Below are 12,118 nucleotides of genomic sequence, written 5' to 3'. Positions count from 1 at the left end.
ATCGAAGCTGGTTTGCGCTCTGCCGGATGCGCTTTTATACTTTCTGGGGCTTACGTCACCCCGCTCGTGACGTCTCGCTGCTCCATTGGACTGATTTGACACGTGCTTCAGAACGCGGTCACGCAAGGACGTTCCCAAAGCGACTTTGATGCAGCGTCTCGTTCCCTCGGGGAACCATGGTTACATACGTAACCTAGAGACGTTCTTCATGAGCTTCACAGGAATCAGCATGCATTAAATATTCATAACTGGCCTGTATGTGACCTCTCAATCTATATGTATAAAACATACAGAATACAGTGTCTAAGGCTAGTTTGTGAGTGGCTCTTTGTTTTGAATTCTCTAAAGCTGTTCCTAAAATACTTAAAAAGGGAAATCATTCAGGAAAACATAATGTCTGGTATATTTTTAGCAGAGTGTTTTTTTTTTTGAATTACCAGAATCCTGTTCTGTGCAGTAACACACAGCTGCTGCACCTCTAATGAACTCTTATTACTTAGTATCCCAGCAACAGTACACAGGTGCGGTTTACACCATTTTCATTGTTATTTTCCATTTTTATGCCTTTGAAAGCCTGTCGTTTGGGTCTGATTTAGCAACATCAGTGGTGCCTAACAGACCTGATAATGTAAATAAAAAGGCTTTACATTTTGTACCATCCCTTCTTGACTTTCAAAACAACACATTGCCACCCCGTAACGGACACGCACACGCTGGCTTGGTAATGGGCGTAGACCACACCTCCTCTGGGACGAGCGTTATACTCAAGGACATTTACACACAAACACCCCTCACCCGATTCTGTTGCTATGGAGCCCTAGCGACCAGGTCGTCTACCACTGGCCACGACAGGAACTCGGGCGAGGAGGGTTTGGATAATAAGCTATTGGGTTGCTTTTGTGTTCAGATGTGGGCAGGAAGAAAATAAGAAGATAAAAAGAAAGAAAGAAAGTAACTTAAAAAACATATGATAGTATGTGTGAATTGTTTACTGGGTCATTAGCAGTGTTTTGCAGGAGAGCTGGGTTTGGGTGTGTGCACGGTGTCGTCTGCCCACCTATCGCTGTCTCTCCCGTGGCACAATCTCATCTCGCCTTATTGAGTTACAGGACATCCACACGGCAAAACAGATTTTTATAATCCACTAAAACAGAATGAATGAGATAAAATAAACAATCAATACAAGAACACATCAAAGATGGTTTTCCATTGGTCTATTTATTCGAATATGTGACCTTTCTGTGATTGGCTAAATACTGAATTAAACAGTGTAGGAGGAAATGAGAGGAAACTGAATGTGCTGGCGGAGATTAGGCAGAATCCAATTTCACTTTAGAATGGAAGAGACTAAAGCTGTGCTGAAAGGATGTAGGAGGGTGGTTGTCTTTAAGGGTATAGGAGAGGAAGGGGGTCTTAAATATTTCAGATGTGGCACAGCATGTTTTGGACATGAAGTAGACTGATAAAAACCACTGCTAAGTTAGTATGTGGTGAATAGTGAACAAGCTCCCTTTAGATATCTGATTCGGAGCATGTAATGGTGTACAACATTATAACTACATTTTAAAAATTGACTATTCTTTGGGTCTTAAAGAAGCCTTGAATTATTTAGCTTGTTTCAGGTTCACCTGACCCCAATCAGACAAATTTTTTAGGGGATGTTCGCACAGGGGAAAAATAGAAACATGTTCACATCACTGGGATGAGGATTAGATTTGAGAAGGATTTGAATGATTTGTTGGGGGATACAGTAATATTGTGAAATATCATTATAATTTAGTGGTTTTCTATTTAAAAATAAGTGTTTTCTGTTTTAATGTATTTAAATTTATTCCTGTGGTGGCAAAGCTGAAGTTTCAGTGTTACATTATCCTTCAGAAATCATTCTAATATGCTTATTTGGTCCTCAAGAAACATTTCTTATTATTGTCAATGTTGAAAAAGTTGTTCTGCTTAGTTTTTTTTTTGGAAACCATGACACTTTTTTTCAGAAGTCTTTGATTAATAGAAAGTTCATAATATACAATAATGTCACTTTTGATCAAATGTCTGCATTCTTGTTAAATAAAATCTTAATTTCATGATCTAATTGACGTATTCAGGAAGGATTTTATCCTATGCTACTCAGGACGGTAAAACAATATTGCGTTTTTGTAATTTATCCCCTTTAAAGCTTTTTATTTATTAATTTATTTTAAATTAGACAACCTAAGCAATCAACCATCCTTTAAGTAAAAGTCTTTGATTTTCCTGTAATTAAGTCTTCACCATCACGTCATTTAAAACCAGTGCTGCCAAAAATGTGTTTATTTGTCGCTACAAGACCATCAGAGCATCATGACCCAGATCTTCTCCTTGCCGCAAGGATCCTCTTCATCCCACCTTCAGTAGAGTAGGTCAGCATCTGGCAGCTTCCGGTAAAACATCCAGAGAGCCTCTTCTGCTCAGGTGGAAAGTGGATACATATAACTAGATCTGCTTTGAAACCACACCAGAGAGCAGTTCAGACTAACTTTTATGCATAAATGTCTCAACAGTGTCATTTTCCAGGTTTTTGCAGGTGTAAATAATTTCTGGATATACATCAGGTAATATTTGACAGCAATGAGTGGGAAGAGGAGGAGGCAGAGGAGGAAGAGTTTCGGCTTTAATCAGGAAGAGGCGGGATTGATTTATCGTTCCCCTTAGGGCTGGAGATATGCCTCTTTCACTCCATTGCTTTTCCACCGTCTTCATCCCTCCCCCGTCTTCCTCTCGCTTTCCACCAAACTATTTTTCATTCTGCTCCTCCAAGGTCCCCCTTTTCTCCGTCCCCTCCCTTTCCTCTCCCTGCCGCCTCCTCGCCGCATCTATTCTCTCCATCCTCTCTCCTGGTATAACTAGGTCATTCTGCAACACTGAACCATTGCTCCTGCCAACCATGAGATCCACACAGCTCTGCACACTCGTCTGTCTTACCTTCACTAAAGTCTTCTTTACGTATCTAGTTTATTTGTCCATTTTTTGCACCTCTAGTGCAAGTTTTGGTTTAATTTAAAGCATTAGTGTGTCCACAACCAAGCTTTAGTAGGATGACATTGCATATTTTCTTCTATAAACCTCTGGACTGTTTTGCCCATCTGTGTGGGCCATTATTACTGTGGCCTTCTGAACCGTAAAGGCTAATAAGATCCGGTAATGGACAGTGTCAAAGGTCAGACAGGAAGAGTATTCTGTGAGGAGCAGATGTTACTGGACAATATGAGATATTTGGGGGACAAACAGACAATAGATGTAAAACTAAAAAAGCATGTAAACATTGCGCTTAAAGGGAGGCAGGAAAAACCTTTTGTAAGCTCCTGGGAAGAGGTCTAGTGAAGTGTGAGCAAGAGGCTGTGTGTGTACAATTGCGTGACTGACTGGTTGTCTGGTTGTCAATGAGAGCAGAAATTCAGACCACCTTCCTCCTGGCTTTTGTGGGTTGTTTTTGGTTTGACGTGTCCTCATGTCTGTCTTTTCCATCAGAACTCTCCACATTTGTCACACAAAACTGCACAACTATTATATTCATCATTTCAGATCTGACTATCCTTAAATGCCAGTTTAGAACATTTATAAGATTTTTCTTGCACTACACAGTGTGACTGCTTTATAGTCTTTTTGGTGGTTGCTAAGTGGTTGCTAGGGTGTTGTGAGTGTTTTTGATTGCTATGCGGTTGCTAGGTGTTATGAGGGCTGCTTGGTAGTTGCTAGGGTGTTCTCTGTAGCCTCTAGCCTCTGTACTCTGAAAGTTGTAGAAACCAGATCATTAATTGTGGTTTTAAACTTCTCAGTAGCTTGAGTTGACAGTAGTAGTAGCTTGAGTTAGGATGCAGATATACATTTATGTTTCTAGGTATTAGTATGAAAAAAGTATAGTCTAAATACATTTAGTATAAATGCACAAACGCTATAGCTTAATCACAAAAAATACTGTAATTATATTCCATTACTCCTTTAAAACATTTAATACATGTCTACATTAATAATATAATAACATTTGATATGAATATTCCACATTTCTACCACAATACCACGGTGCGGTTAGTGTTACTACAGTAAATCCATGGTAAATGATGGTGATTTGTAGATTGAACTGTATTGTTGTGCACAGTGTTTCTACTGTTTGTCAGCACTGTTTCATCAAAGCCACTGGAAGGCAAGCCTGCAACCTTTAGCCAAAAAAGCGTAACGGCTAATGCTAATGCTAATGCTAAGGCTAAGGCGGTACGCAGGGAATGAGACCAGAGGCCGTTTTGTTTGAATGGATGTCAGTGGAGGAGAGGCTTCACTACGCTGAATAAACTGCTTTTTTGGGGAAACAGCTTATCATTTAATGAACTGACAGCCTATCGGCTAATCTTCAACATTTTTACACTAAACAGTAGTTTTGGATTTAACTATTTTTAGAGTTTACACCGAGAGAAAAAAAAGTAGATTTATAAGAGAAGTCACTGACTTTTTGCGACAGGTGGGGTACAGCTTACAGCGCTTCTCATTCATTCCTATGGGATCTGTAGACGACAATTGAGTGTCACACAACTCTGACTGAAATTCAATGACGTCAAGGCTATAATGTGATTGGTTATCAAGGCATATGTGATCCAAGTTGACCGTCACTCTTTCTCCAATAGTAAAGGTTACGAGATACCAACTTGTAAAAAGCGTTCACGTCCTCAGAACTCATAATTACAACTTGTGAACTGGGAGTTTTCTGAGAACTACAACTTGTACCACCTGACCACCTCAGATTCATTAGGCGCTATGTTTAGGCATTGATAGTGCGATAGTTCCAAGTCCAAGGCCAAGGGAGTGAGCAGCTTGAACGTCACATGCTGTCATCTCGAAATCACAGTAATTATCACATGGCGTGAATGCAGCATAAGTAATACAGACCCTCTCATCTCCCAATAGTAGACAGTCTCTGGTTTCATCTAGCTTTAAACTAGTTTAAATCACAGAGTCATTTGTGTTCTTCGCTGAATTCAAGCCCTTCACACTGGATCTCACAGTGCTGTTAAGTGGTCGCGTGGCTGAGTGAACGCATCTGCTCTAGTGTGCTCGTGCTGTGCTGCCATTTGAACTTTGAGCTGAGCAGATAAATGGTCCGTGTGGCGCGGTTCAAATGAGTAGCGCTGTTTCCTTCCGCTTTTGGTACATAAACATTATATCAAACATTTATAATATAATTATCATTAGCGTTTTATCGCCCAGCCCTAGTTGCTAGGTGTTCCCCGTGTTTTTCTATACGGTTAGTAGAGTGTTATTAGGAGGTTGCTAGGGTGTGCTTAGTATTTATGAGTGTGTTGCTATGCATGGATTGCTAGAGTAGGTGGTTGATATAATGTTCTAGGTGGTTTATAGGGTACAGTTACTACAGTGTTTTGCGTGGTTGCTAAATGGTTGCTTGCTGGCTGAATATTTTGACCACTAGCAATGGCTTGAGTCCTTCCCTCAGTATAAGGCTACATTCACACTTTCAGGTTTTGGGATCGACAACCGCATTTTCTTACAGTTGTGAGTCTTGAAATGTCCCGTTCACACAGCAACTTACTGTCTGTATGAACGTGCAAAGCTCGTATTCCTTACCAGTAACCATAACATCAGTGATCAAAGTAATATCCAAGACGTCCATAAAACTGAAAAGTCTTACAATTTTTTGACACAACAAGAGTCCAATTGAGCCACGAGTTCATCCGTCAACTCTTCATTAGCCGACAGTACCTTTTATATTTGGGTGTACAGCAGAGCATTTAAGTCACACGTAGAACACAAAACTGACAGGAGCGGCTCCGGTTAGATCCAGTGACTGGATCTAAACCTTCACATGATACACAGCTATATATCTGTTAGTGAAACAACACGTGAAAACCTGCAACAAGCGCTAGACACATGCAGAGCAGCTCTCTTGCATTTTATGATGTGACAGACAGCTAGTTGTCGAGTGCAGTTCCGTTCACACAGCGCAGGTTTTCCAAGAATGCGGTTGTGAGTCCTGACAATGTACAGGTGTGAGATCGTTTATAGAAAGCGGTTGTCATTCCTGTAAATGACCGTACTGTGTGTGAATGTAACCGTATTAAGGACTCAAATACAGGACTGACAACCATATTCTGATGCTGTGTGAATGTGGCATAAATCTGTGGGATTATTCCACCCATTTTATTTGTCTACCAGGCAAAAAACAAAACAAAAAAAGCACACCTCTCCTCAGCAAGCCATATGACATTTCATTCATGTTCATAGCACAAATGGTGTTAGTGTTTGGAGTTAAGTCAAATGTTATAAAGCAAAGTGTTCTGGACATTTTAGAATTGTGCAACTGGGAAATGTAATGGTCACAGACAAGCTGTCCCCAATGTCCTGAGCACGCTCACATCCTCACAGTGTATTGGTGGAGGGTATTTTCTGTATGTTCTCCTACTCAGCATCTTTAACGTCCATAGAGATCAGTCTGTGCTGTGTGCCACAGGAGAACGAGACGTCAGCAGGATTCACTGTACCCATCTATCAGCACTTCATCCATCGCTCTATATTTGTTACGTCTCTCTCGCTCCCTTATTTCCTTCACTTCTTCCCTCAATATTATGTCAAGTTAGGAAAGGCCTTGTTGTGCCTCTGTTTGACAGAGGTCGAGCTCCCATCTCAGAGGTCAAGATTATACAGCTCCTGTCCAGTACTCAATAATCTCATCTGTCTTCAGGGTCACAGATATTGATGGTACATTTAAGTGAAGTGTTAATGTCTCATGTTATAGTAAAGCCTCTCATGTCTGCAGGTAGAGGACAGAAAATTAAAAGAGAGTCAACAAGTTTTGCTTCTGTGTGACCTTCTCTATTAAAAACCTGCGGTATTTAGGTACGAACTAAAATTAGCGCAATAATAATAAATGAATACAGGTGAACCGAACACACGCATATTTGGAAATGATCATAAACCCTGTTTTTTTTTTTTTTGTCTTTACAGGTCTGAGAAGTCTCTGCCATCATCAGTCTTGAAATTGGCCAAATTTCCAACCATTTTGTGTAAGTTTATACTTATTATCTTGATTGCCCTGTAGCTGTCATATTTTTATTTTTATTCTAATTTATTTATGGTCAATTTTACTGTTTAGTGGTCATTAGTCATTTAAAAATATATATTGTAGAATGATCAGTCCTATTATATTTCATTACAAATGTTATTTTATTTTATTTTATTCAGTTTAGTCTGTTACACCATTTAACATTCATTGGTCACTATATAGAAATATTCATTTAACCACTGAATGCTGTGATTGACCAGTTAGAATCAATTCTAGAGAGCCGTATTATAATATATTACTGTATTTATCTACTATGTGTATTCATTTAAATGCTGGATAAATTACTATATATTTTTGGTATCAGACAGCCATCTTATGTCACTGTGAACGATATATGTTATCATATATAAATACTTATTTTAGTGTTCACACTGTCTGTGGGACATTATGGAAAATCTCCCTCATGCCCTCAGGTAAAACGAGTGTAACATTTTTCACATCTATTGAAAATGGAGTGTTAAAACATGCATATGGTGTGTGTGTAAGTGACAGCTGTAGGGGGCATCTAGTCCAGCATCCTCAAAATCTGTCTCAGTGAAGAACAGTGCAGAAGGGGGCCCGAGGAGGAGTGAGTGGGGCGTCTGGGGCAGAGAGGCACAGCTCCACTGAGGGTAATTGGCTGTGATGGGCATGTGAGTATTTATAGAGTGGGAGTATGGGTAATGTGTGTGCGTGTGTTTGGATGAGAAGACTGCCTGAGGCTGTATTACCATCAGCACACTAGGGACATGGAGAGAGAGAGAGACAGAGAGATGAAACCCCAGACTGCTAGACCTTCAACATACAGTGGCACAAAGGACATTTGACCTAACAGTGGCACAGTTTACATGCAGCAACTACCACATATCAATGTAAAAATCAAATCTGGCTGAAAGTGTAAATGCAGCCAGAGTCCATTCTCTTTTTCAGAATACTAGAGGTCTTTGTAAATTTGACTGCAGCCCTGAATTGCATCAAAACTATTTCAAAATGTGTCACTTTTGTCTCTGAATAAGGTCTTCCAGTGGGTGCTGTTGTCATCATGCATTAATAAGCTGTGATAACCGTGACCATTGCCGAGTGAAGGGTCCATCACTATGCCCACTCACCTGCTCTGATGGAGCTCAAGTGGGTTTCAGGACTATTATGTTGTAAATGACTGTTGTAGTTGCACACTGAAGCCCACCTCTGTCCCCTCAGACCAGATCTAACAAGCCATTTGGGTAAAAATATGCCATCTGAAGGTTTCTGTTTTTCTGCATTAAAAATAATCTTGTTTTTTCTGGTTGTTGAAGAAAGGTCTAACTTGAAAGGATACTAACTTGAAACATGGATGCATCTCGACATCCATGCTAATAAGAGCACACAGGCTGTTTAATTATATAGCATTAATGAATCCCAGAATGCAGTTGATGAGATGGTGTTAACATAATTAAATGTAAAGTCTAATTTGAAAATAAATTATTTAACTAAGGGCTGGAGTTAACTAGGGTCTAGCTGTGATTTGAAGATGCTTTTTCTGAAGTGCGTACCAGGGTCAAAAATTAACTTCCCCACACAATGGCAGGGAAATGTGGGTCCATAATATTTCTTGGTGGCCATTTTACTGGATTCTTTTTGCCTTTTTTTGTCTTTTTCTTCCATGTCTATAATAAACGCCACAGACCTTTATATCACTTGCACCTACAAGACCAGTAGTGATTTTGTCCCATGTATGTTTCTTTGGCCTAATGTGTCACCTATGGAAAGCCTGTATTATAGCCTTAGTATTATTTATATACTATTATAGTATTTATTAACATTTTGAATTGTTTTATTTTTATATTTTCAGTTTTAATTTTAGTTTAAGTAATTTTGTTGCATGCTTTTGTCATTTTTATTATTTTTTTATAATTCTATATGACTTTAATCTTTAGCTTTTCATTTAATATTTATATTTTTCAGTTTTATTTAAATTAACGTAAATTATTTCTAATAGTTTTTATTCTAATTAACTATAACAACACTGATTTCTAAGAAAACATGTAAATCATGAAATAAAGTCACTTTATAAAATATAAAGCTGCAACTGCAAGAAATAAATATTAATATATAATGTCACAATTACTTTTTAAAATAAAGGCAAAAATAGACTTCTATTGTCAACACATGGAAAATTGGTAAAGATTTTCTATACTAGACCCTATGTATTTGTTTTAGTCAGACAACCAGTCAATGGTTCTGGTCAATTATTAAGCTATTTTTACTCTTATTTTGTGCTTGTTGTTAAATATGTTTTGAATTCTAGACCCTATGAATGAAATGATGGAAATCTACTCAGCGAGTGACTAACCCATTGCTTGTCTGGCCTTTGGCAACCTTGTACCACCGCCCCTTCCCCCCACTCGTCTAGAATGTGTTCCATGATTCCTGTCTTCACATTGCTGGGGACACAGAATGGGAGATGCTTCTCTGTAATCTCAATATACTACAGCTCACCGAGCACAAAGCACTTCATCAAATGTGTCTAAACCTCAGTTCTCTCCTTTGGAATGAACCGAAAAGCCTCAGTATGATGGGTGAAACTGGCAATGCTGTTGGTTTCCTCTGGTCTTTTTACAGTATTTGGGTTAGATCATTGCTGTACTGACGTTCAACAGACAGTAGAGTTTCTCAGACAGCTGAGCCTGCCAAAGAACTCTTGCCAGAGGAGTTTCAGCCTGGAGGCATGCATGCTATATAAATGTGTGGATGTGCTTGTATGCATATGTATCAGACCTATTATGACAAGTTTTTTACCTTGACACAAAAGTGGTAAACGATTTAGCAGGTTCCTGTAATTGTGCTTATTGGATTCCTGGCAGCCTAAAGAAATTCTGGCTCTTTGAAAGAGTTTGAACAAAAAATAAAAGGATGCCTGGGGTCCCTGGGCTGACAGTGAGCTCTCTGGCAGATTGTCTCTGGCTTAAGCCCATGTTCTCTCCAGGCCTCAGACTGTCTCTTTTTCTAACCACTTGGACTCCGTTATGACCTGATGTTCAGGTTGAAGGGCATTTTCGAGACGTATTTGAGTTTGCTGCATCTCTCTTGTTTTTTATATTCTCTCCTTCTTTGTCTCTTTATATTCACATACCGTAAGTGTTGAATAACCATTTAAAAGTAGCGATGCTACTAACTTAACTGCATTTTTAAATAGCGCTCAAGTAGTTCAGCAGTTACTTGCTAAATGGCTTTTTTTATATAGCAAGCATAGTTTTTTGATTGTAACAACTTCATTAATATATTTAGTGCTATGCTTTTTCACCTCAGTTATATCTATTATTGGGTTTTAGCTTTATTGGTGGTGTTTAGTGTAAATGTATCTGGATCAAGTTGGTCACGCAAATTCGGCATATTAACCAACTGCTTCATGCATAGCTACACTATTGACAATGGATCTTTTTTGAAAGGATCTTTTTCTCATCTGGACCCATTCAGTTGTGAATTACATGAATCGCGTGAATTATAACCTATACCAAAACTGTTATTAGTTTAACGTTTTTATTGGAAAACAGTTGTCAAATATGAAATGTTTTCCTACATCTTACCTTGTACTCTTTTACAGTTAAAACTGAAGCGCTGTGCTGTAATTCATGTTTGGCTTCTGTGAACAGTAAAGCCCATCTTCTTTGATTTGATTGGCTGTCCCAGTCATTTGACATTGACGAGTAAAGCCACACCTATTTGTCCAGCATGTTTCATGTTACAATCAGTTTTATCCCTTCTTGACTGAATGACATGAGGAGGTGGCATGTGTCATCTTCCCTTGGGGACGATGAGGTACTTTTGAACCCATGCAGCAGATATTGATAATGATCACATCAGTGTGATGAAAGAATTTTGCACTTGATCCAACTCTCATTTTTCCATCTGTTTAGTACATTTCACACTTTCAACTGACAGAGAACACAGAGTTTGTAATATCTGATTAATTGAACAACAAACCACAAGAGCAGAATGCTGGAAAAATCATCATTCCACATTCATTGTGTTCAGTAGAGCGGATAGAGAAAGGCTCCAACCACTGATTCTGAAATTGCAATTTTTCCATGTAATAAAGGGTCCTGCTACCCAGACCACCTGAGGCATGTGAATTACAGGGCCACGGCTGCTCATTTACATAATCGCTCCAAGATCAACTATTCCGACTAGATGCTATCTGCAGGGAAGAGTTTGTCACTGACCTCCAGAGTGTATGTGCCGTTATTCAAGGCAACGAGAGAGACTGCATAGGAAAGTGTGGAGAGACTGTCAGTTTTATGAAGGCAGGATTTGACAGATGTACCAGTGCAAAGACACGGAGCTGCCAGAGCATACAGCTAAAGCCAGAGGAGTTAACGTCTGCTATAAGACCTCAGTGGTTTGTATAGCAGCCCTGTCCTCCAGCCTTGAGTTCAGTGCCCCTGTCAAAGGAACAGATTGAACAGCAAGAGTCATTTTCTTCCTGGTTTGGAGGTTTGTATGGTGTTGTGTAGGCGTGGTGATGTGCTGATGCCACGTTCATCTGTAAAAGGGCCATAGGCTCCAGGGAACACTGGTGTCAACTGCAAATGTAGGCCAGCTTAAAACCTCCACGCATGCACAGCCCACGCCTGCAGTACTTGTGAACACAGCAGGCACATGTCCAAATGTGAATAAATAGGACTCTATAAGGAGTCCATTTTGGAAGGCCAGTGGCACCACCTAAATGTCACAGTAATGTCGAGTACGTTCCTTAATAAGCATTTTTTCTCTTCACAGGTCATACAGCGCAACTAAAAGCGTGCAATTAAATCAGTAGGGAGCTGGGACGGGAGGGGTCAGCCAATTGGAGGAGAGAGATGTGGACGCAGGAGCGGTGGGCGGCACTAGCAGTGTTGTCAATAATCTTGCTGCTGTCAAAGGTGGTGGCTCCAATTGAAGTCCCACTGGACCGTAAGTCATCAATGAAATCATAAATTGTAATAGAATTAAAATATCAAAAGTACATTTATATATATATATATATATATATATATATATACACTTGTACTTAATATG

General features: G+C 39.4%; 1 protein-coding gene across 14 annotated transcripts in view; it reads left to right on the top strand.

Moving 5' to 3' along the window:
* LOC107660752 (neurofascin-like) overlaps positions 1-12,118 on the top strand; it is a 90,491-nt gene that overhangs the window by 29,533 nt on the left and 48,840 nt on the right. For 13 of the 14 annotated variants that reach the window (XM_016450151.1, XM_016450149.1, XM_016450150.1 and 10 more), the window contains 2 exons: positions 6,985-7,043; positions 11,840-12,013. In XM_016450151.1, coding sequence (XP_016305637.1) covers positions 11,920-12,013 — 94 coding nt within the window. In that variant the 5' untranslated portion in view covers positions 6,985-7,043; positions 11,840-11,919. Of the gene's footprint in view, positions 1-6,984; positions 7,044-7,582; positions 7,735-11,839; positions 12,014-12,118 lie in introns of those variants that run through there. The other variant, XM_016450152.1, reaches the window with a different exon arrangement.

Source organism: Sinocyclocheilus anshuiensis, unplaced genomic scaffold (genome assembly GCF_001515605.1).
Source record: "Sinocyclocheilus anshuiensis isolate Anshui unplaced genomic scaffold, SAMN03320099.WGS_v1.1 scaffold2357, whole genome shotgun sequence".
Taxonomy (NCBI): Eukaryota; Metazoa; Chordata; class Actinopteri; order Cypriniformes; family Cyprinidae; genus Sinocyclocheilus; species Sinocyclocheilus anshuiensis.
Note: the sequence above shows the minus strand (reverse complement) of the source record. Positions and strands in the feature narration are given on the sequence as shown.